Source organism: Atractosteus spatula, chromosome 2, assembly GCF_055471065.1.
Source record: "Atractosteus spatula isolate fAtrSpa1 chromosome 2, fAtrSpa1.hap1, whole genome shotgun sequence".
NCBI classification, from domain to species: Eukaryota; Metazoa; Chordata; class Actinopteri; order Semionotiformes; family Lepisosteidae; genus Atractosteus; species Atractosteus spatula.
In genome coordinates, this window is record NC_142707.1 from 71,867,082 (window position 1) to 71,889,041 (window position 21,960).

A 21,960-nucleotide genomic window follows, 5' to 3' on the forward strand; every position below is an offset into this window, starting at 1 on the left:
TACAAAGAGACATCCCCACTGTCGGGGTCATTCTAATTGTTAGAATCTTTTTAGGGATGTCATACAAGTCTTACAGTTTATGCGAATGCTTTTCGTGAAAGAGCTTGGTGCTATTTGCAGCAGCAACGGGATGGTGCCGGACAGCTTTAGGCCTTATTAAAAAGGCTGGTAGATTGGTAGGAGACACTCTACCCTCTGGATCGCAGTGTTCAAAAACCAGGGCCACCGACTGGTGACTGGGGAACACTGGGCTGTAGGATGTGCCAGCCCAGGGTCCTGATTACTTCATCATTTAAGATCCTAAGGCACTGCTCTGTTCTTCAGAGCAGGGGTGTGGAATCCCAGTGTCCTGGCTAAATTACACCCCAAGCCCTAAAACATGTCACATGTAAAGTCTACCTTTAATATAAATGGTGAATCTCAGTCCTCTACCTGATCTGCTTTGCCTTTAGTACACCATGGCTGTCGTGTGTCACCCAGATGACTATATGTAAGGCTCTTTGAGATCCTTAGGGGTGAAAAGTCCTATATTGTATGTGGTCAAGGCAATTAATAATAGCAACAACATGAAGGTTATCTGGATGATTATAATAAAAACTTTATACCATTTTTCACTTATAAGTAATTCTACAATAAGGCAATTGCAAGAACTGAAAGCTGAGTATCGGTATAGCTTTCTATAGAAATGGCTGATACAATAGGATAGAAAATACTGATAGTGACATGCATAACGAGGGGAGCGATACAAACTGACACCACCTCATCTTATAACCCCTTATAGCCCCTAAGATAACAGCTTAGATTAGTTTAAAATACAGTCTTACAGTTACTATATATGTTGGCAGGCTGTTCGCTAAACTATTTAATTTAAAATTACACTACCTTATGTGCTGCCTTAGATGAGTGTTCAATGAACATAGAAGAGATACAGTTGAGAAATTAGTACAGTTCAACAAATTATCTTGGTGTAAATTATATTTTAAAAGATAGTAAAATAATATGGTTTGGATGCAGGGGAAATGTACTGAATGCTGTTAACTTTTTAAAGCGTTTTTCTTTGTGTTTTTTTGTTCCTGAGGCCAGGGTTTTTCTAAGCAGTTATGGATAAAGTTAAAGCTCACAGCTTTAGTCATGGTCATGGGTGATGTTGGAATTTTCCCTAAAACACTATACATATGAGGCTAAGAACAAAAGAAACACCACCCCTCCAACTGCTCACATTGCTGGACAAATACTAAATGCCAAACAACGGAAGACAATACACAGAAGCAAATCTGCTTTATTACGTGTTCTATTAAAAGCAAAACCTTTTATTGGTGTCTTGATGCATTATTGCAAATAGAATGGCCTAAAATATAACTAACAAAGTGTCTACTACTCCTGGAATGACTATAATTAGGACGTTGTTTTGACTGAAGTCTGAAATAACATATCGTCTGGGTCTGATGTTAAACTGTAAGCAACAATATACCCTCACATGTCTGAACAGAGTATATCACATAATTATTTCATGCATTCAATGAACCAGTTAAACGTACACATGTAATTTGTTGCGGATTTCATTCTCATTAAAAATGAAGCAATTTGGAATCGAAGATGTCCACCTGTGGTTAAAACAAGGAAGCTTAGCTTTGGTTGTCAAGGGCCACTGTCCAACTGGTCTTACAGATCTCCATTTTCTTGAGAACAAGGAAAGGTTCGACTTGTCCAGTTAAGCAAATAAGGAGTTTAATTAAGAAATTAAGGACTTATTTGGAAAGAAAAACAGAATCTTTCTGGCCTACCTGGACTGCGGTTGTACACCCCTGCTGTAAAGGGTTCTAACTTTATTTACCTTTTTCTTTGTCAGAGTGATACAATATTACAAACATTTACTCCCCATGTGCATTAGTTCACACTGTACTAATGGGCTCACAACACAGTCCTCTTCTGAGGTTATCAATAAAAGAACGATTGTTTCAGAAACCAAGGCAGCTTCCAAGAGGCAAACTTATCTGTGCTGATAAGAGCAAACTGAACAGCAAGCAAGTGATAGGAGAGAAAGAAAGGGAAATATGTAAAAACAGTTTTCTAATCTGTACAGGAAATTCATTAGCTCCTTCGCTGTAATCAGAGTTGCTCTTATGTAAAAGCTATGAGTTTAATGAATGTTTTTTGCTGAAGCCTTGATCAAAGGTGACTTGCGGTGAAAACAATGTGAAAGTTACATAGAGCAGTTAAAAAAAGGCTTGAATTAAAATATTATAATTAATGACTGCTGCTGTGGTGAGTGATTATAAAGTGGTTATTATCACTTCTATCCTACCTAGAAAAGTTTTTAATAACTTAAAATAAATCAATTTTGTCTTGTTAACCTGTGGATATTGATATGAGCTATACATGGGTAAGCACAGGAGATTTAAATAATAATCACATTGAGTTAGAAAACTGTGTCTGCATCTTGGGACTTTCAACAGCAGAACTAGTTAGACCAGTTTAATCATAACTGTAAAACCCCTGTGATTTATGAGGAAGTCATTAAAAAATCCCAGTTATTATGAAACTATATACTGTACATGTGTATGAGTGTATACACATTTGGTGTATTAAGCATAAGGTTAATGTGTATCAAATCTCTAGACAGAACTGCAAAAAGTAAAAAGTGGAAAGCTGCTATTGGTAAGATCTCAGAACTGTAGATATGGAAATTTGCATTTAAATTAACAACGGCAGCATTCTTTTCACATTTGTGAAATACTGCCACAATTCAAATGTCCCAGCCTACCAGATTAGATCTATTTTCTTCTTTTCCTCAATGGGCTTTTGGCCTGCAGCCAGTGATGTACTGTAAACATATAATATTTTCAGGGTAGCTAAGCTGGGCAATGATTCCCAAACCTTTACCACCCAGAGGTCCTGGAATTTCTCCTAATTAACACGTCGCTGTTGTTTTTTTTACAAAATGGTCAGAAATGCCTTGTTTAATATGAGTTTATGAATCATTAATTGCTTGATTAGCACAGGTTTGCATTACAATTTTAAACTGGGCTTTTCTTTAATTGTACAAACTGAATTTCATCTTAAGGTTAAGGTTACTTACTTAACAACTGGCAACTCATCATTACACTGTGTGTCAAAATAAATGTCAGCTAGAACGTCTCTTCAGTCTAGCATTTTTAATGTTTGATGTGATGTTTTAATGTAGTCTCAGTAAGTTCCTTCTACTTATATACTGTTAATTTCCTACTTCTACTTTAACGTGCTTTGAGATGTCCTTGTCAGGAAGCGTTCTTTCAGGACCCTATGCAGACAACACAATCCGGGGAGGAGTGAGGAAAACACAGGGAAAAAAGCATGAAAGGGGCTGGAAGGAACAGGGGGGCATGTCCATGGTGCGCTGGTGTTCAGGGGAGGTATGGCCGAGGCAAACAGTCCAAGGGAGTCCAAGGCAAATCCAGGAGTGTAGCAAATGTCCGAGACCGGGTAATCCATCCTGACAAACAGAGTTAAAAGCCGGAGCAGGATCCGGCGGAGGGTCGGGGGAATAAAAGGGGGTCACGGGACCAGAAGCTCCCTGATCCCGGACCCAGATGGTCAGGACACTGTAGTGAAGTCTATGCCGTCGAGTCGCTTCTGGACTCGCTGGTAGGCGGGCTTCCAGGCGTCCATCTACCAAAGCTGAGTCCCGATACGCAAGAACGTCTGGTTTATATAGCACGGGGGGCTGGAACCGGAGGCAGGTGCGGGAGATGAGTATAAAACAAGGAAGGGCTGGAGTGTCCTTAAGAGGAGGGGTTTATGACCGTGACAGTCCTGACATGAAAGATGTCCATCCATTTTCTAACCACTCCCTCTAGTTCAGGGTCACAGGGGAGCCGGAGCCTATCCTGGCAAGCAACAGGCGCAAGCTGGGTCACCCTGGACAGAACACCAGTCCACTGCAGAGCACACACAGACATGCACATATTCACATCAGGGCCAATTTTCCCAGAAGCCAATTAACCTTCCAGCAGGTCTTTGGACTGTGGAGATGGAGATGGAGATTTGAACACAAATAGCATAACTCAGATTCTTATCTCTTAAGAAGCCGTTACACAGTACATTCGTTCAAGCAGCACGAGGATATGCGCTGTTCTGCGGGAATGTTGTTATGCCAGGATGAGCCCACAGGATGGGCAGTAAGTGAGGTTCCAGGACTGGATCAGGGTGGCACTGTGCAGTCAGGCTCCCATCCATCAGTCCAGTTCTGTAGCAACTAATTCCTCCTGTCTGCATCAGTCAGTTGTACACATCAATCAGCATAGTGCTCCATACATCTGTACCACACTCACTGACATCAACACAGTTTTACCTACCTTAGTGGTAAGTACACTGATAACTATGGTAAAATGAAAATTATGATAAACACACCAATTAGAAAGCAAAGTATTTAAAATGTCTAATTTTACAAAACATGTTTGGTTGGTAACAGCTTTGTAAACTAGTTATTTCATATACTAAAGACATGTTTGCTAATATCAGAGAGGACAGTGCTTTGTATTTATACATTTGTATATGAAGCTACTGAGCACGGCTAGTCTAACACAGAAAAATACAGTAGGATCTAAAGTAGAATGAATATAGGCCATGTGTTGAATATATGGGAAATTTAATATGCTATACTGTACATTATATTCATTATGGGATTAATGTGGCTGGAGTTGTTATAAATAATGAGGCAATGCAGTTGATCATGAAGAAAAAAAAACAGTCTGCAGATCCCAAGCTGGGCAGCAGGACTGCATTACAAAACAAAACTCCAGGTTGTCGATTGCGCCAATGACATGTTATTCACATAGAATAGAATAGATTATTTATATAGTTATGTTCATATTCTCCATTGCATACAAAACAAAATGTATTTTCAGCCGCAGATCAAAGCAGTGGCAAGAAGGGGATGTGTAGAATAGCCAGATGAGGTAGGAAATGAGAAACAGGAACAGTGTTAAATATATTCGACTGAATTGTGAGCTTAGCAGCATTTCAAAATCCTTTTAAAAGAGCAAATGGGCACACAAACGGAGAAAAAATAACCCAGAGGACAAAGATGCTATTAGAGGAAACGGACAAATAATGGATTTCTGCCACATTTGAATGTTCCTGTTTGTAAAATTAATAGATATTTATTTAGAAGAAGTTTTAAATAGGCTTCCACCTTATACAGCTTAAAAAAAGATGAACTGCTTTCATGTGTCACTGAATATGGTAGAGAAGGTCATTCACAATAATTCAAATTGAATACTTAGAGTTCAGTATTATGAATGTAAAAAAAAATAAAATCGCCAATAATGGTATGCTGTAAAGATGAAAGAAATGTGTTTATTTTAATGTATAATTTTCCTTTTCACATTTTTATATGATGATGTTGTGCTAGCATTTCAAAAAAAAAATTTGGTACTTTCCAATGAGTAACAAATGGAAATTTAGAAACAGAGAAATAAGTCAAGGTTAATTCCATAATGTAAAGAAAAAAGACGAATAAAACAATGTTTCAGCTGTGCAAACAGCTGTTTCAGGTGTGTGGGCAGATATACACAGGAATACACACAGACACAAAGGGCAGTGATTTTATGGAGAGGTAAAAAGAGGAACTATTCCCTTGGACAATCTTTGAGATCTTTGATACTCATTGCTCTGACATTTTCCCTGAAATGGACGGACAGTCTTCTTCCAATGCAGACAACATTGTTATTTCAGACTTCATTGTCACCAATGCAGACAACAGGACACTTCCTGAAAGTGATGCAATAAAAGAGATTGCTGGGCTAGAATAATGCCCTCTGGATCTCCCTCAACCCAGTTTGCGTTGATCCTTCTGCTTGCATCCTTTCACAGGGAGTGAAAAGATCTTATACAAGAAGAATATCAGAAGCCAAAATTCTGCTTAAACTAGTTTCAGACCCCCCCGTCAACCAATGACCAACTGATTTCTCCATAAAATTTTCTATTTATTTGCAGATGTGAGCCAAAATTCATCACCCAAGATTATCATCTCTTTAGCCTGAAAAGGACACAATAATAGGTGTATTAAATGCTGAAAAGATGTCACAGGAGCCGGTCCTGACTCCCGTGTAGTGCCTACTTTAGGACCCTGTGCAGACGGTATAACCCGGAAGTGACTGGAGAAGAGCTACAGGGAAAACACGGCGAGGAACAGAGGGATGGCGAACAGGGGGGCGGTGTCGACAGTGATCCAGGTGCAAGAGGGGAGTGCAGGGGGAAATCAGGGCCCAGTCCAAAATCCAAAACCGGGCGATCCATCCAAGACGAGACAAGAGTAAAAACAAGAACACGATCTGGGACTAGGAAGTTAAAAATGGTGTGACGAGGCCAGGTGCTCCGGGCCCCAGACTCAGCTGGTCAGGACGCCGTTAGGAGGCCTAAGCCCTCAAGCCGCGGACGTGGGGTGACTTGATGCTAGGCGGGCCTCCGGGCGTCCGTCTTCCCGTGCTGAGCTTCTGAGCTTCCGGAGGACCGGGTTTAAATAATATACGAGGAACAGGGGGGGGCAGGTGAACGTGATAATGAAACTAAAATACAAAAGGGATGGAGCGCCCTCTAGAGGACGGATGACGATCATGACAAAAGAGAAGAAAGAAAACACAACGTTTCGCCTGTGGAGCCCTCTTCGGGTGTTTTCTCTCTTCTCTTTTCAGCTTGGAATTAACCTATTACTTGTTCCTTTGCAGCCTACGCATGCTGACGCAGGTACCCACCTGAACCATCTCTTTAGCCTGCTTTTCTCCTCCACTGTGCATTTGCACATTCCCTTTCTTTTGTCATCTTTGCTCCTCCCCCTTTCCTTATGTTTCTGCTCTCTCCCTCATTACCCTTCACACATGAAAAAAGCCCCATAGCTGAAACACTGCGTTTTTCCTTCCTTATGTCTGCTTTTCAGCAAGGAATGAGCCTTCGCTTGTTCCTTTGCAACGTGCATGTTGAAGATGTAGCATCATTTAAATCTTTAGGTAGACTTAAAGAGGAGTGACAGTTTTTAAGGATTTTCCATTTTTGCTGGTCAGGCTGTGTAATTGTTACAGACACAAAACTTGCTTTACAGTAGTTACGATCTATGGAGTTCATTCTACAGTATATTGTTGAAAATAGTAATATATACAAAAAAACAGCAAAAAAAACAGCAAAACAGCAAAACAGAGTTTTGGATCCAAAGAATGTGTTATAAGGAAAATAATAACTGATTCACGGTCAGATATGATGTGAAATCACTAAGCATGAAGCTAAGTAAACCCAAAAAATTAAATATAAAATAGAGCACTGTAATGGATATTTCAGAGAGCATAAGAGAGCATGATAAACACCAAAAACATTTATCCTTAAATGACCAGATATTTGGACATGTAACTAATTAAAATATTCTGTAAGCTTTTGTCTGGGGATAAATAAAACAGTCAAAATGAAAGCAGACTTGAAAATGGTTCAACCTGTTTAAGTGTCACTGCACTGTCAAAGCTCTCGTCATTTCCCTCAGATGTCTGGCCCTGGGTTATTTTCCATGCTTCTACTTTCTTTAGAAAAGTGAGCTTTCCTCATAAATCTCAGTTCCTTTTGTCTTACTATTGGTTTGTGTGTTTGAAATTTTACAGTACTAAATAAACTATCAATAACATCTTCTGTCACATAAAGGAAAATGGCTTAATGGAATCTTGGCATGAGATCAGGTTGTATTATTCTCTACTGAATTATTATTCTCTCTAGAGTTCTAACTGAACATTTACCTTAGAACAGCTACATTGGAAGTCCTCTAATTGTGTAACAAACTTAATTAGGAAGTGTGTCTTTTTTGAAAGCCAATTACTATTGTGGTGTATTAAAATGTATGTTCAGTTTCTGGTTCTTTATCTGTACATTTTGTTCAGATTCTGGTCTTTATGTCTACAGATTCGTAGGATTCCTTTGGATTGTTGAACCTTCAGTAACTTTGCACCTTGCACATCAATATTACATCTCTTAAATTAATTAAGCAGCAGGTTCGTTATTCCTTATTTAGTAGCCCCAATGAATGAGTAGAATGTCAGTTATTCGGCATCACTCCTGAGTGCAAAATACATATTTTACATATTTCTCATAACTCAATAAAGCATGAGTTTTAAACAACAATTGCCTTATTTGTCTTAATCAGTGTGGTTAAGTCAGTTCGCTTCAAACAGTATGGAACATGCAGCAGTCAATTTCAAGCTAAAAAGCAAAAATAAAGAGCAAAATGCACATTTTGGCAGCTGAGCCTTCTTCAGGTGTCAGTGTGGGTGGAAGAGAGGGGGAGAGAGAGCGTAGATTTGGAGGAAAGATATGGGGTGGGGAAAACAAAAGAAAAACACCTACCAGTTTGGACAAATCAAGGCGACACTAACAACACAGAGAAATGGGGTTTCTGGTATTTACAAACGAAGCAAAGAAAAACGAATTCTCCAGAGGCCGTGGAGCCGGTTCTGAAATAGTTCATGCAGTAACAATGGAGACTCTGTGGGTGGAGGAGCAGCTGAGGCTGGGAGAGGCTCTCATACAGCATTCACAGAGGTCCAGTGGTCAACCTGGAAGGAGTGATGTGGTAAGATGCCCCCTCACTGTTTTCAAGCTCTGTTGAAAATTAACTCCTGAGGTTACCAGTCTATATCAGCACCTCACTGCAGGGTGCTGCAGGAAGAAAGAGAAAGGAAAACAAAGTATATACTGTATCACAGAAGGTGAAATAACTGAAAAAAAACAACAGGGGCTTTTTTTTGTACTACAAAACCTGTCTGTTGACCTATTCTCCTCCAATGAAAGTATGTACACTGCAGGTGATGCACAGTTGAAACATACTAGGTCAGGAAAAGCCCGACATCTGCCCCATGCAGATGTCTCTGCGATAAAGCAAAAGCAAAAATCACCTTCTACTCTACTGCTTAAAATCAAGGGGTGCCAGTGTGATGTGTCTCGCCCTCTCTCCTTGCTCCTGTCAGGTTTCAAGCCTGGTAGATTGCAGGCTTTGAGTACACTCAGCTCCAGTGCCTAGACAGCACATTACTCCACCTCACCAAACACCTGGGTCTGCTGCTGCAAGAAGATTCTGCACGACACCAGGGAAGAGCAGCTCAACTCTGACCCTGCCTGGACTGGTCACTGGCAGGCCGAGAGCCATACAGCAGCACTCTATAGACAGTGGAGAATTCCACCACACCACAAGACCAGGTGCTCTCCCACAGCAGCATTCAACTGCCTAGATTCCAGAAGATATCTATCACCTATTTTATCAACTTTAAAAAATCAGCCATTCAACAGACTTGATGATCTCTCCGACAATACTGCGTGCTGAATTTCAATATTTACAAGACTCATTAGTTAGCCAAGAAAACAACTTAAATTCAAAGCTTCAACTTATTTCATGCTAATATTTATTCTTCTCCGCATTAGGAAAATATTTAAATATCCTTTTCCTTCGCTACCTTAAAATTTAGATCTTAACTTCAGTTTTCTCTAGTAACGCTTTATTTACTTAATTGTTTCACAAGAGCAACCTTCTTTAAATACTATACCAATCTATATTGTGTAAATTGTTTATTTTTTATTTACCTTACAAATGAAAACTTCCCACCTTTGGGTTCCTTTTTGTGTTCCTTTTTCTAGCAGATGATTCTTTCAGTTCTGGTAATTATCAAAAAGAAAGAAATCCACTGTGAAACAATGAAAACAGCCAGGCTTTGTCTGTAAATATTGGTACTATTGCTACCACTAGTTATATGCCTTCAATTGATGTAATTAACTGTTTTCATTTTGAAGACTGATATAGATTTTGTCCCGTGTGCGCTTATAATTATCTCTTCACTGATCAATAGAAATCTATTTATGCTCTTTAACATACACAGGATGTATGCCATATGTACAGAGTGCTTCTTTCAGTGATATTTCTGTGTATATTCCTCACAGAATTAAGATCACTGTTGCCGACACTTTTTGTGCCAGACTGCCTGCCAGTTGAATATATTTACATTTATCGGCTTAACACAAATAAGCAGCTGCTAAGTTGCACGAATCTATTCTCGTATGCTCAATTTAACTAAACATTGTCATGTACTGTACACATTTGCACTCCATAAAATCGGTATCCAGGTACGCCTCTGGAACAAAGCCTAGCACTTTGAAATCCAAAACACTCCACAACAACCCAAAACAGGAAGCAAAGCATGGGCACCAAAAATAACTTACCATGAGCAGATTATACAGTGTGTAACCGCATATTAGGTAGACAACACCTACCTAGTATGCCAAAGAGTGTGTGGATTCTGTATTGGTTTAATCTGTCGCCTTCAGATGCACGGATGATTATCATCTTTACCCATGAAGGATAGCCATTAAAGGAATGCATGACTTTTGTTTGCACTTCTATAAATCATTTCCAAGGCAAGAACAATTCTGAAATTGACCACGCAGAAACCTTATCACTACTTCTGAGATTTGTTGTATAACTGGCACTTTGCATTGTATTTTAAAGGACCTTAGGCCTTTTCTTTTGGTTTCTACATTATAAGAACATTTCTTCCTATATTATCCACATCAGTATTGAATATATTAACATAATCAGCTGAAATCTCTTATAAGGTATTTATTAATAACTCTTAGAAGTTATTTATTCAAGTTAGCTACCACTGATTTGATATCTGCAACTAATGTACTTATTTTAACACTCTTCGCTTATCAACATTACATTTCAGACAGATCTGAATTGTGTCTGCTTCATGGGTGCAAAACTTTACTCCTAAGGACTATTCAAAGAAATGGAAATCACCACTCCCTTAATTGGACCAATTAAGCAGTTAACTCAAGTTAGTTAACATCCCAGGGGAAAAGAACATCTAAATAGAATGTGGTCCTTTAGGCACCGGAGTTGTGTGAACTTAGTCTGTGTTATTTTGCAATAGAGTATTTATGTTGCGACCTACTGTTTATCATCTGCTGCAAACCTGGTGAGTATCACGCCCTGTACACCTAGAGGGCGCTGCTCTTCTGTCCTGTTCCTAGTTCCCTGTGATTATTCATGTCTTTCTGGTGTGTCTTGTTGTGTAGCCTATTTACTTCCTGTGTCTGCTCTGCTCCTGGCTCAGCATTGAGGGTACAGACGTCGTGAGACCCGCCTAGCACCAGATCGCTCCTGTCTATGGCCTGAGGGCATAGGTTTCTATACCGACATGGTCCGACCCCCTGAGCCTGGGCTAACCTCCGTGTTGCCCTTTAGCCGCTACACATAGGGTCTCTACTGCTCTCCTTGTTGTTCCACGGCCCTTCTGACATCCGTGACAGACTGCTGAGCCTACTCCAGACCCCGCGAGCAGTTTTTTTTTTATTTTTGTTTTCTGGTTTTGGGATTTTTTTTACTCCTGGTTTCGGGCTTCCATGCCCCCTGCTTTCCCTATCTGTTGTGAGTTATTTTTTACGTGTTGTTTGTTTCCCTGTTCCGTCAGGGTTTAATTTTGTTGTGTGTGATTTTTTTACGGGTTTTGTCTGTCCGGACTCCAGCACCCGCTAGTCTCTCTGTCCCCGGCTCCCCCGCCTGCTAGTCTCTCTGTCCCCAGCTCCCGCGCCCTCTAGTCTCTCTGTCCCCGGCTCCCGCGCCCGTTAGTCTCTCTGTCCCCGGCTCCAGCACCCGCTGCTCTGTCTGTCCCCGGCTCCCTCGCCCGCTAGTCTCTCTGTCCCCGGCTCCCACACCCTCTAGTCTCTCTGTCCCCGGCTCCCACACCCTCTAGTCTCTCTGTCCCCGGCTCCCTCGCATGCTAGTCTCTCTGTCCCGGGCTCCCGCGCCCTCTAGTCTCTCTGTCCCCGGCTCCCTCGCACGCTAGTCTCTCTGTCCCGGGCTCCCGCGCCCTCTAGTCTCTCTGTCCCCGGCTCCCGCGCCCGTTAGTCTCTCTGTCCCTGGCTCCAGCACCCGCTGCTCTGTCTGTCCCCGGCTCCCTCGCCCGCTAGTCTCTCTGTCCCCGGTTCCCACACCCTCTAGTCTCTCTGTCCCCGGCTTCCTCGCACGCTAGTCTCTCTGTCCCCGGCTCCCGCGCCAGCTAGTCTCTCTGTCCCGGGCTCCCGCGCCTGCTAGTCTCTCTGTCCCCAGCTCCCGTGCCCGCTAGTCTCTCTGTCCCTGGCTCCCTCGCATGCTAGTCTCTCTGTCCCCGGCTCCCGCGCCCACTAGTCTCTCTGTCCCCGGCTCCCGCGCCAGCTGGTCTCTCTGTCCCGGGCTCCCGCGCCTGCTAGTCTCTCTGTCCCGTGCTCCAGCGCCCGCTGCTCTTTCTGTCCTGGGCTCCTGCGCCCTCTGGTCTCCCTGGCTTTTTACCCCAGAGGAGGGGGTAGCTCTCAGCCGTGGACTCCCGGAGGTTTCCTTTCTGTTAAATGAAGGTTTTCCTCCCCCCAGTGCTGTGCAGCTCTTTTTTGGGCGTCAGGAGCCACCCTTGAAGGGGGGGGGGGGTACTGTCACGCCCTGTACACCTAGAGGGCGCTCTACTTCTGTCCTGTTCCTAGTTCCCTGTGATTATTCATGTCTTTCTGGTGTGTCTTGTTGTGTAGCCTATTTACTTCCTGTGTCTGCTCTTCTCCTGGCTCAGCATTGAGGGTACGGGTGTCGTGAGACCCGCCTAGCACCAGGTCGCCCCACGTCCGTGGCCTGAGGGCATAGGTTTCTATACCGAAATGGTCCGACCCCCTGAGCCTGGGCTAACCTCCGTGTTGCCCTTTAGTCACTTCACATAGGGTCTCTACTGCTCTCCTTGTCATTCCACGGCATGCCCTTCCAACATCCGTGACAGTGAGTTTGTTTAGAGTCTGTATTAAGGATATGTATTGGGAACAGAAGCCGTGTATGTTTGTATGTTGTTCTTTCAAAAGCAGGGTAAGACCTGAACTATATTCTTTAAGTGAAAAAGCCATTACAACCCTCAAGATGTAGGCCAGGTCCAGTAGCCTACAAGAACATTGTTTGGTCATCTGTGCAGTACTGCTCACCTAGGTGCCCCATTCACTGACATCTCATTTAAGTCATTCAATCACAAGTCCTGTAAACAATGCTTTGAACTGGACGATAGACCACACTGGCATAAACTGAATCATAAGCTTCTCCATCACTGATGCTTCATGGGTATTCTCTGTCAAATTGGAATTGGTATTCTCACTCTATTGGTAGCAGAGTGACACCTGCAGGATTGGCTATACTGAATCCTGAACCAAATTACTGACACTAAAACCACCAACAAATCTGCGTTTTTGTAAGTTTAGATAACAAATAGCAACATAAGAAATGAGTAAATCCCTGATATGACAAGGTGTGGACAGATTGTCATTGCTAGTTTGTAATCAATTCAAAATATCACTGGCAAACAATAACCAATAAAATAAACCATTTTGGTAATGTTCTGAAAAGTGTATTAAAGGGCATAAACTAGCTTCAGCATTCTTTACAAGCTGGAGCCTATCTGGATATGTATGTTAGGAGTCACAGTTAAGAGAAAAATTGATGAACATGAGAGACTGCAAAGGCAAGTATTACTAGCTCTGCATTCTTCCTGTTAAAAACCACTGTAAGATTAATAATATGTCTGAAATGACAGAACACTTTTCTAATTAAATTTTGGAAAAAACATTTTCAATTCCTCTGACTAGAAGAAGAAGATTGGACGTACTGTAAATCCATAGCTCCGTCTTGTTTCTTTAAGGGAGGTCTCTTTCCAGCTGTTTGCAGATCTATGAAAATTCTGCCTGGTGTGAAGCACATTCTTAATATCTTTGCAAAACTGAACAAAAGACTGGGAATAAACTCCACCAGACATGTCACAGGCAAAATCTTCAGGCTGCACTCAATTATGATGTTGTTAAATGAAAGTTCGAAAGATCTCAGGTTTACTGAATCATGAGTCACTGCCCAAAGCCAGGAAAGCAACTGCTGACAGCAGACAGAAACTGTTGCCACTAGGTAATATTACAAGGGTACATGAAGCGTCCAAGACCAAAAATCAGAACACTTAAAACTGCAGTGGTTTTCTTCTTACCAAGAAGCTAGATATATAGAAAATGTTATGATTATTTTTGAAAAAATAAACTTTTTATGATGGTCTCACCTCAGTAGCATTGAGGACAAATGTATAGCCTTTGTTAGCTTTCTTTTGATCTGTGTTAGAGATAAGACAGATGCAAATGGAACCTATTCATTTTTTAAGGAATAGTGTTGGTCAGTAAATGTCAGTGTAGTTTTAGTGAAGGATGAGGGAATTCAAAAGGATCTGACAGGACGTAAAGATGAAAACACACCTCTTGGTCACACACTTATGCTTCTGGGTGTACACATATTTATGATTCTGGGTGTAATAACTGCCAAGTAAATTATTAAGTCACTGAGCAGAAATCTTTTCTAACAAACTCTTAACCAGGTAAAGAGATTCCAGTTTAAAGAGTTTAAGCTTAGTTTTGGTGCATTATATTGAAATGATCCAAAATTACTTGGAGACACAAAGTAATTGTTGAACTTAGGGTCAGTGTTATTAGTCTCCATCCCCACGAATGTGATGCAACTCAGACTTAACTTTATTTTTCAGTAAATCTCTGGAGTGCTAAATTATGGGGAATCCATTCTCTATGAAGCCGAAAAAATGTATATACTTATTTATAGTTCTGACCAGTATGTTATTAAAGTCAGGGAAGAAAAACGCATTTTTCCATACTTGCTTTTCATTTTCTATCCTCTGTCTTCCTGCCCACAAATGGCAGAAATATTGTTGCTGGACTGCTTTTCCTACATGACTCTTTCATAAAGAAAGTAACTTTCAATTCATGTGACAAGCTACAGGGGAACTGCTGGTCTATATGGAAAACTCTTGGCTTTAACAATCTGCAAAACTAAACTTGATTTTGGTTACAAGCTACAGTTTTCACTTCTCAGTGGGAGGGGAAGGTTTTGACTTGGCAGAGATGTCACATTTCAGAGACGATAATGATACCTCTTATATATCACACACTGAAGTTGGTGCTGTCAATTCCTAACTAGATTCTCAACTGAATTTGTATTATACACTAACATGCATGCCTGAAAAGCCTCCTCTGTGAAGTTAATAAGATTTTGAATGTTTTGAAACTGAGAAGTAAATCACTCTGATCGTCTTTCACAAAAGAATGGACGCACATAAAACTCCATCAGCCAGTCTTACTCACAGAAAACATATTTGCTGAACGGTATTAGAATTCAGTATCTGAAAATGCAACACAACCATTAATAAGATATGTGAAATATTGATGTGATGAGTGTGCTGTACTGTTTGCTTATGCTTTCCTGCTGGGTTAGGAGGGTTTATCTAATTCTTTGTCTTGTTGATTTGGTCAAAGGCTATACACAGTTCCTACAACATTTAAGCTGCACGTCAGGAAATTATTATTATTAGGAACATGGCCTTTTTGAAGGAGGTGCACTGATATTTTATTGACCAGATAAACATTGTTTCATCAATGGAGTTCGCTGTGAAGGTCACAGGTTACTAGTGGTTGTGGGCACTACTGAAAGCGATATAAGATGCTGTTTTGTACGATTATGTGACACAGGTAGGACAAGTACGTGCCTGTTCGATGATCTCTAAATACTGGATAACACATGTCATCCCAGCTCATTCCATAAAATGTAAAAAGGGCTCAAGTCTGGTGGGTACAGCATCCATGGTATGACTGTCACATTTCATCTGGCAAGAAAACGGTTGTTAAACAAGCCGAGTGAGGAGGTGTGTTTTCCTGCTATACCAGACGTCACGTCTGGATGAGCCTAAAGTAAGGGTAGCCAGTGAGGTCTCAGGGCTTGATCATTATAGTGGATGGGCAGTCATGATGGTCCCAATCACTGCTTTTCTCCATTTTGCGGTCTGTCGTACACAATAATTAGAGTACAGTTCCTCATGTCTGTACCACACTCGCCGTGCATTATCCATCAGAGTGGTGAACTCACAAAACCTTGATTCAACACTAAAGAAAACTTGGCTCCAGTAGTGGTGAGTCCACCTGAGCAGACTTACTGTGGAGCTACTCATGGTTTAAAGAAAAAAAAAAACATGTTTTACTAAATTATAAAGTTTAATTACAGTGGATGAAAGACATAATGAAACAGTGATAATAAAATATTCTATAGGCTATCTGTTGTAGCTTCAAAAAGGTACTGTACCTTTTCACAATAAATTGTTTAAAACAATGCATGGAATTATGAAAATGAAATTACATAATTCATATATTAGTTGATCCATATACAAGTCTGCTCAGCATAAATTAAAACTCATGCAATAATTAAACTGCTGTTTGAAATTTTTCCTGATTTTAAATATTCTTTCCAGAATGTCTTTAATGAGTTGCAAGGTACTGTATATCGCTATTCTCTGTAAAATGCAGGCTACTTGTGAACATCCATACATTCAATACACAAACACAGGGAGAAAACAATCAGGTTATTTATTGTACTATATTCCAAAATCATGAGATAGGTACTCTTCTCCAATCTGTCCATTGTCAATCTGTCAAAGTATTAAAAGTCAATATGAAAAAAATATCACCAAAATAGATTTCTACAGTATTTAACATCTTAATTGAACAAGTAAAATCCAACAAAATTACATCAAATTATTTTCCTACCTTCATACAGATCCTGGGATATAGCAAAATGAATGTCAGTGGATCTGCTTTCAGCCTGCTGGCCTTGTCAAGCCTTTACAACATTTGTTTCTAATGAAAAGCACACCGTATACATGTAGCATGGGTTGTACTAAAGTAAATAAGATAGATAAAAGATAACCGATATCTAGGGCTATACTATCATGGAATGATTTGTTTGAAATCATTGGTGCATCAGGAGCAAAATAATATTCACCACTGCCCCCTTTCAGTGTGCATACTGATGTCAGTAATAGACTAATAATTAATAGTATCATAGCCACTTTTGTGAAATAGTGATATGATACATGGTAGTTAAAAATATCTTGTAAAATTTTACATAATACTATAACAAAGTTAAATTTAATTCAGAGACTTTATACCAGGGAGCAAGGGAAAGTGCAAATCTGTCAGCAAATCTTAACTCGCACTTAGTTTTTGTGAAGAGAAATGCATGAGTATTTGAACAACATCATAAAAGTATCACAGGGTATCTTACTACTATAGAACACAACTAGCTGCCCATTTTACTTTCACTAAAGATCTTTTCAAAATAGTTTCCTCAAAAGAAATGCTTAATTAAGGATGCTCATGATTTTGCCTTTTCTTGGGAATTGTGGTATTGTGGGTTACTGTGGCCCTCCAAATCCTATGGGTCAGCCTCCACAGGTCTAACAAAGCGAAGTGGCTCCTTTTTTTGCATAGAACTATATTGCATTGTTGTCCTTGCACTGTACTACTTATCAAGCCACAACAGTGCGATATCAGTAGGAGTCTGCCTCTCTTGGATTTTACAAACGTGATATCACGTTTAACCACAAATGTACTGTACGTCGACTGTTCTGTTTGTCAAAAATGAAAACAAAACTGAAAAGAAGAACTTGTCATCAGGCCAGACCCTTTTCCTGATGAGTCAAAGCTTGTATCCCCTGTGCCCACAGACTCCACATGTGGGGAGCATCAGAGGCGGCTCGGAAATAATTCACTGGAATAGCCATATAAGGAAAAAACAGGGCTTGAAATTTTTTAAGTGTTTAAGAAAAAGAGGCATTTACAAAATCATTTCAATGTATACATTCCTCTCACTCAGTTAGTGAGGATGCTGATCTTCGTGATGGAATGATATGACTTGGTCTTGGAAATGAATATCACTTAAAACATTTCTGTGTTAGAATGTAGCAGTTTTGTTCTTTTTTTTCTCAGCCAGGTTGCTTCTTCTGCCTTTTCACATTTGTGGCTTCTTCCCTACATCATTCTTTTCTTTTTATAACTTGATTAACGTAGGATTTTCATCTTCGTCATCTAAGGTGTTTTGCAGTGTATACATATAAAACAATTACATTTACAGAGGTTAGGTGCCTATATCATTTTTTTACGCCTTTGTTGGTCATGTTATTTCTACGTCTTTTAATTTCTGCTCTTTGTGGAGACTGACATCCAAACATATGATTGGCAGGGCAAGCTGCTGTGTGTGGGTACCAACGTGTGTGGTCCGATCGAATGTCTGCTGAGAGCGAGCTTGGCTTCATGACTGCAAGCTGTAAAGTCTGGATCAGCAGAAGCACTTCCACGCATGCAGATGAGTCATTGACTGTGCTAATATAAGGTTATGTGAGGTAACTGGATGGACAACACCCATACCTGACAAGCGGAAAGCAGAAGAAAGAGGATTTACCTCTGTCTGAGAATGTGAGAGCAAGAAAAGCTCCTTAAAATACCTTACCTTTCCTGTTTGACTTGTGGTCTGAGTATGCACATCCCCTCCGTGACTCACAGCAGATTAAAGGGCATCCAGAAACTCTTAGTACTGGTAAGAAGCAGACAGAGGTCTGACTGTGGTGATCGATTCAAAATGAATGGAATGGATTGGTCACAGCTGGAAAGGCAGATTTTGAACAAGCAGAAGACTTAAAATGATCTAGTTTTGATCTGGTTTAGGTGAGGGTAGACCCCACACAAAAAAGTAGGGTCAAAATGTGTCTCTTCCCATAGGAAAAACACAAATGCAATGAAAACGTGGTGAAAGAACTGATTCTTTATTTTAGTATGGGATTTTACTGACTGGGTGGCACAGTGCTGCAGTGGTCAGCATTGTTGCCTTGCTGCACTGGGGCCCTGGGTTCAAATTCTGTGTGGAGTTTGTATGTTCTTCCTGTGTTCACATGTGTTTCCTCCAGGTGCTGTGGTTTCCTCCCGCAGTCCAAAGACATACTGACATAGGCATAATTGGCTTATGGGAAAATTGGTCCTGGTGTGAGTGTGTTTGTGTCTTTGCGTGCCCTGCAATGGAACTGGCATCCCACCCATGGTGTACCCTGCCTTACGCCCACTAGGCTCTACTGCAACCCTGTACTGGAAGAAGCAGTTAGAAAATGGATGGATTTTACCAACTAATGAGGAGTGCAAACAAATACAACTGTCCCTTCCTTTATAAACTTACATTAAATGTTTAATTCATTTTCAGGCATAGCCTCTTACATTGAATAATATCACAAAGGATAATTCCTAGAGTAAAAACTGAAATATACTAAGATTAAAACAAAGTCTGCAAAACAAGTGGATGCCTTGTAGTCAGTGAGAGAAATATAAAACCTTTGACAATGCCAAATAAGATGCTTCTATCTATAAAAGGAAGACCTTTGTCAACCTTTGCCAGCATCATTTCTTTATAACATGCTGTTAGTCAAATGTAACTGGACAGTTTGTTAACAGTAAAGTCAACATTGTCAGCATTGATGGTGCAGAAATTGCCCCTGAAACACAATAAGAATGAAAAGATAAAGTTGATATAATTCTTTATTTCTACCAGAAGTCTTATACCATTTTCTTCAGTCATTCACAGAGATGAAATATTATCCTTTACAATATATCCCATACTGACTCTTTCTAAAGGAGTTTTTCCCCCAGCGTAAAACCAATACTGTGGTTTCACCCGAAATATTGCCCAATCTCTCATGTGTAACTGCACACATGTTGTCCTGACGCATTCACCCTGAGAGTGCCTCCTACATCTTTCCCTGCTGTCTTGGTATATACCTTTCAGCCTCTGGTTTAATTCTTCTGTCGCATTCCCGCGATCCCTGTGGAAAACATACACTTCCTGGAATGTCCTACGCTGTGTCGTTGAGCAGGGAAGAAAGCCCTTCCAAAGTGCTGAGAATAGAAACCAAATCCTAAAACCCTTCTTCCTAATATTTCCATGTAGTCTGCTTTTCTTAAAATAAAATTAAAGCATTTCTTTTGATAATAATTACATTTCCATCCGCTGAGGTTTTCTTTCATTCCTGCTCAAACACAATTAAAACACATTCCAGTGGCAAACACTAAAACACACAAAGACGAAAACGTAACCTCCATCAATATTTCAGACTTCTCCAGGGGAATTACGATGGTTTGACAGAAGCAAAACATGCCTTCTTTCCTTCAAAGAGCTCATGCTTCCTTTAATGCATGGTTGAAAATAGAAAATACACTTTGCATAGAAGAATGCTTTGAGTTTTAAAACTGGTTAGCATAAGTATCTCATAAGCAAACACATAGATTTTGATGCTAAAACTCTTTTTATGAATAAAAAAAAAACTATTTTCCCAGTGGGAGCAGACAGGAGAATAATAATAAATGTTTTGACACAGGTAGCAAAACATTCAGGCACTATTAAAATGTGCAATCATTAAAAATAATGTCTAGTTCAAGTTTCAGTGAAAGTGTGGTTAAAACCTTAGCACTACATCTTGGGCAACCAGGGCAACTAAGGCAAACCTGTTCATTTAAAGTCCTTACTACACAAAAATCTACAGTTGCCATGTTTATATATTTGCTCAATGATTCTTTATTGTCTGACCACTTTTTCATAACATGGAGCCCAGTTACCGATTATTAAGACTGGCATATGTGAATATGCCAGTCTGCTCCCGTGCTTGTGGTGTCTAGAACACTGTCTGGCACGCAGTACATGTTATCAGTGGATACCCTCCTTACTAATATGAGGACACTCAAGGTGAAAACATATGTATTGTCACAACAGCAAAAAGAACTGAAAAAGGAGTTTTAAACAGACTGTATGTTTCATTGCTTACAAATGCAGTAAGGTGTGATACATTTTCAATTAACAAAACCCAGAGTTTTTTATATTATTTTTCCTTGTCACCAGTGAAGCTTTTTTTTTTCTTGTTCCTGTGAGACACCCTACATCTACAATATCACCGCAATCCACCTTGAACACCACAGGCAACTGCTTTCTACTCTCACACATGTCCAGTAGATTCTGCATAAAGCAAAGCACAATTAGTAACAGCGAGGATCTTAATATAAACTCCACATGGTAATGTTAATATTTCACCATTGTTGCACTAATTTCTTGATTACTTCAGTAAGAATCTAAATGTTTCTCATGCATTTATTTAACAGTGATGTTTGAGTTTACATTTAATGCATCCTCACTGTCTTTACAGTATTAGTTTTGTCTCCCTTAAGTACCTGTAACTCAGACTTTTGAAAACAGTAGTGACAGAACACCACATAATTTGTGACTACCTTTCAAATCACTTCAATATCCGTCAGATCTTTTATTTTTCTAAGTGGTTTTGTTTAAAACCTCTCCAGGGATTTGTAGTGCACTGTGCCTGGCACAATATTTATAGGTAAATGAAAAGAAACAAAAACAATTTCTTTCCAGTTGGTTTCGTGTTGGGAAATTGTATGCTTAGTATATTTTCTAAACAAAAGGAACAACAAGTAATAGACAAATTACTTTAAAAATTAATACACATACTTTACAATTCACCCCCACTTACTTCACCCTAAATATTTGGCTAATTCATTCCCACAACAACCTCAGTCAAAATGTTTTTCTGTGTCAGTAGAAATTAAATGCATTCCTGTTCAATTTTTATGTAGCGTTCTCAAAATATTAGGGCTTCAGACTAATATTTGCTTTTGAATTTTTTGTCTATAAGTCTCTTGAAAAAACAATTAGAACGTACATTCATATTTGGCTGTGGAATGTTGTACTGAACGGTAGGCACATATCAATAATAAACGTGTTAGATATCATTATATATATTATAATACAGTTACAGAATATTTCTATAGAGTTATTGGTTTCAGGATGTGGTCCACAGGAGTCTGAAGCTCTTACCTAAAGACCAGTCCAGCAAGAGGGCAGATTCTGGATTCTTGGACTGTGGGCCTTGAGGGTCACAAGCAGAACACTGTGCTTGTCTGTAATGTTGTTAGCATAATGAACACAGTGGAAGGGCATTCCCCAAGTAGAATTGTGGTGCTGGTCCTCTCATTATC

The 21,960-nt window shown here is 40.0% G+C and overlaps 1 protein-coding gene across 1 annotated transcript in view; it reads right to left on the reverse strand.

Annotated features, from left to right (window-relative positions):
* Positions 1-12,124: 12,124 nt before the first annotated feature.
* Positions 12,125-21,960, reverse strand: part of LOC148840177 (uncharacterized) — a 71,038-nt gene continuing 61,202 nt past the window's right edge. Inside the window, exon 7 of the mRNA XM_088936541.1 lies at positions 12,125-12,323. Within this exon, the coding sequence (XP_088792667.1) occupies positions 12,125-12,323 (199 nt within the window). The remainder of the gene's footprint in view (positions 12,324-21,960) is intronic.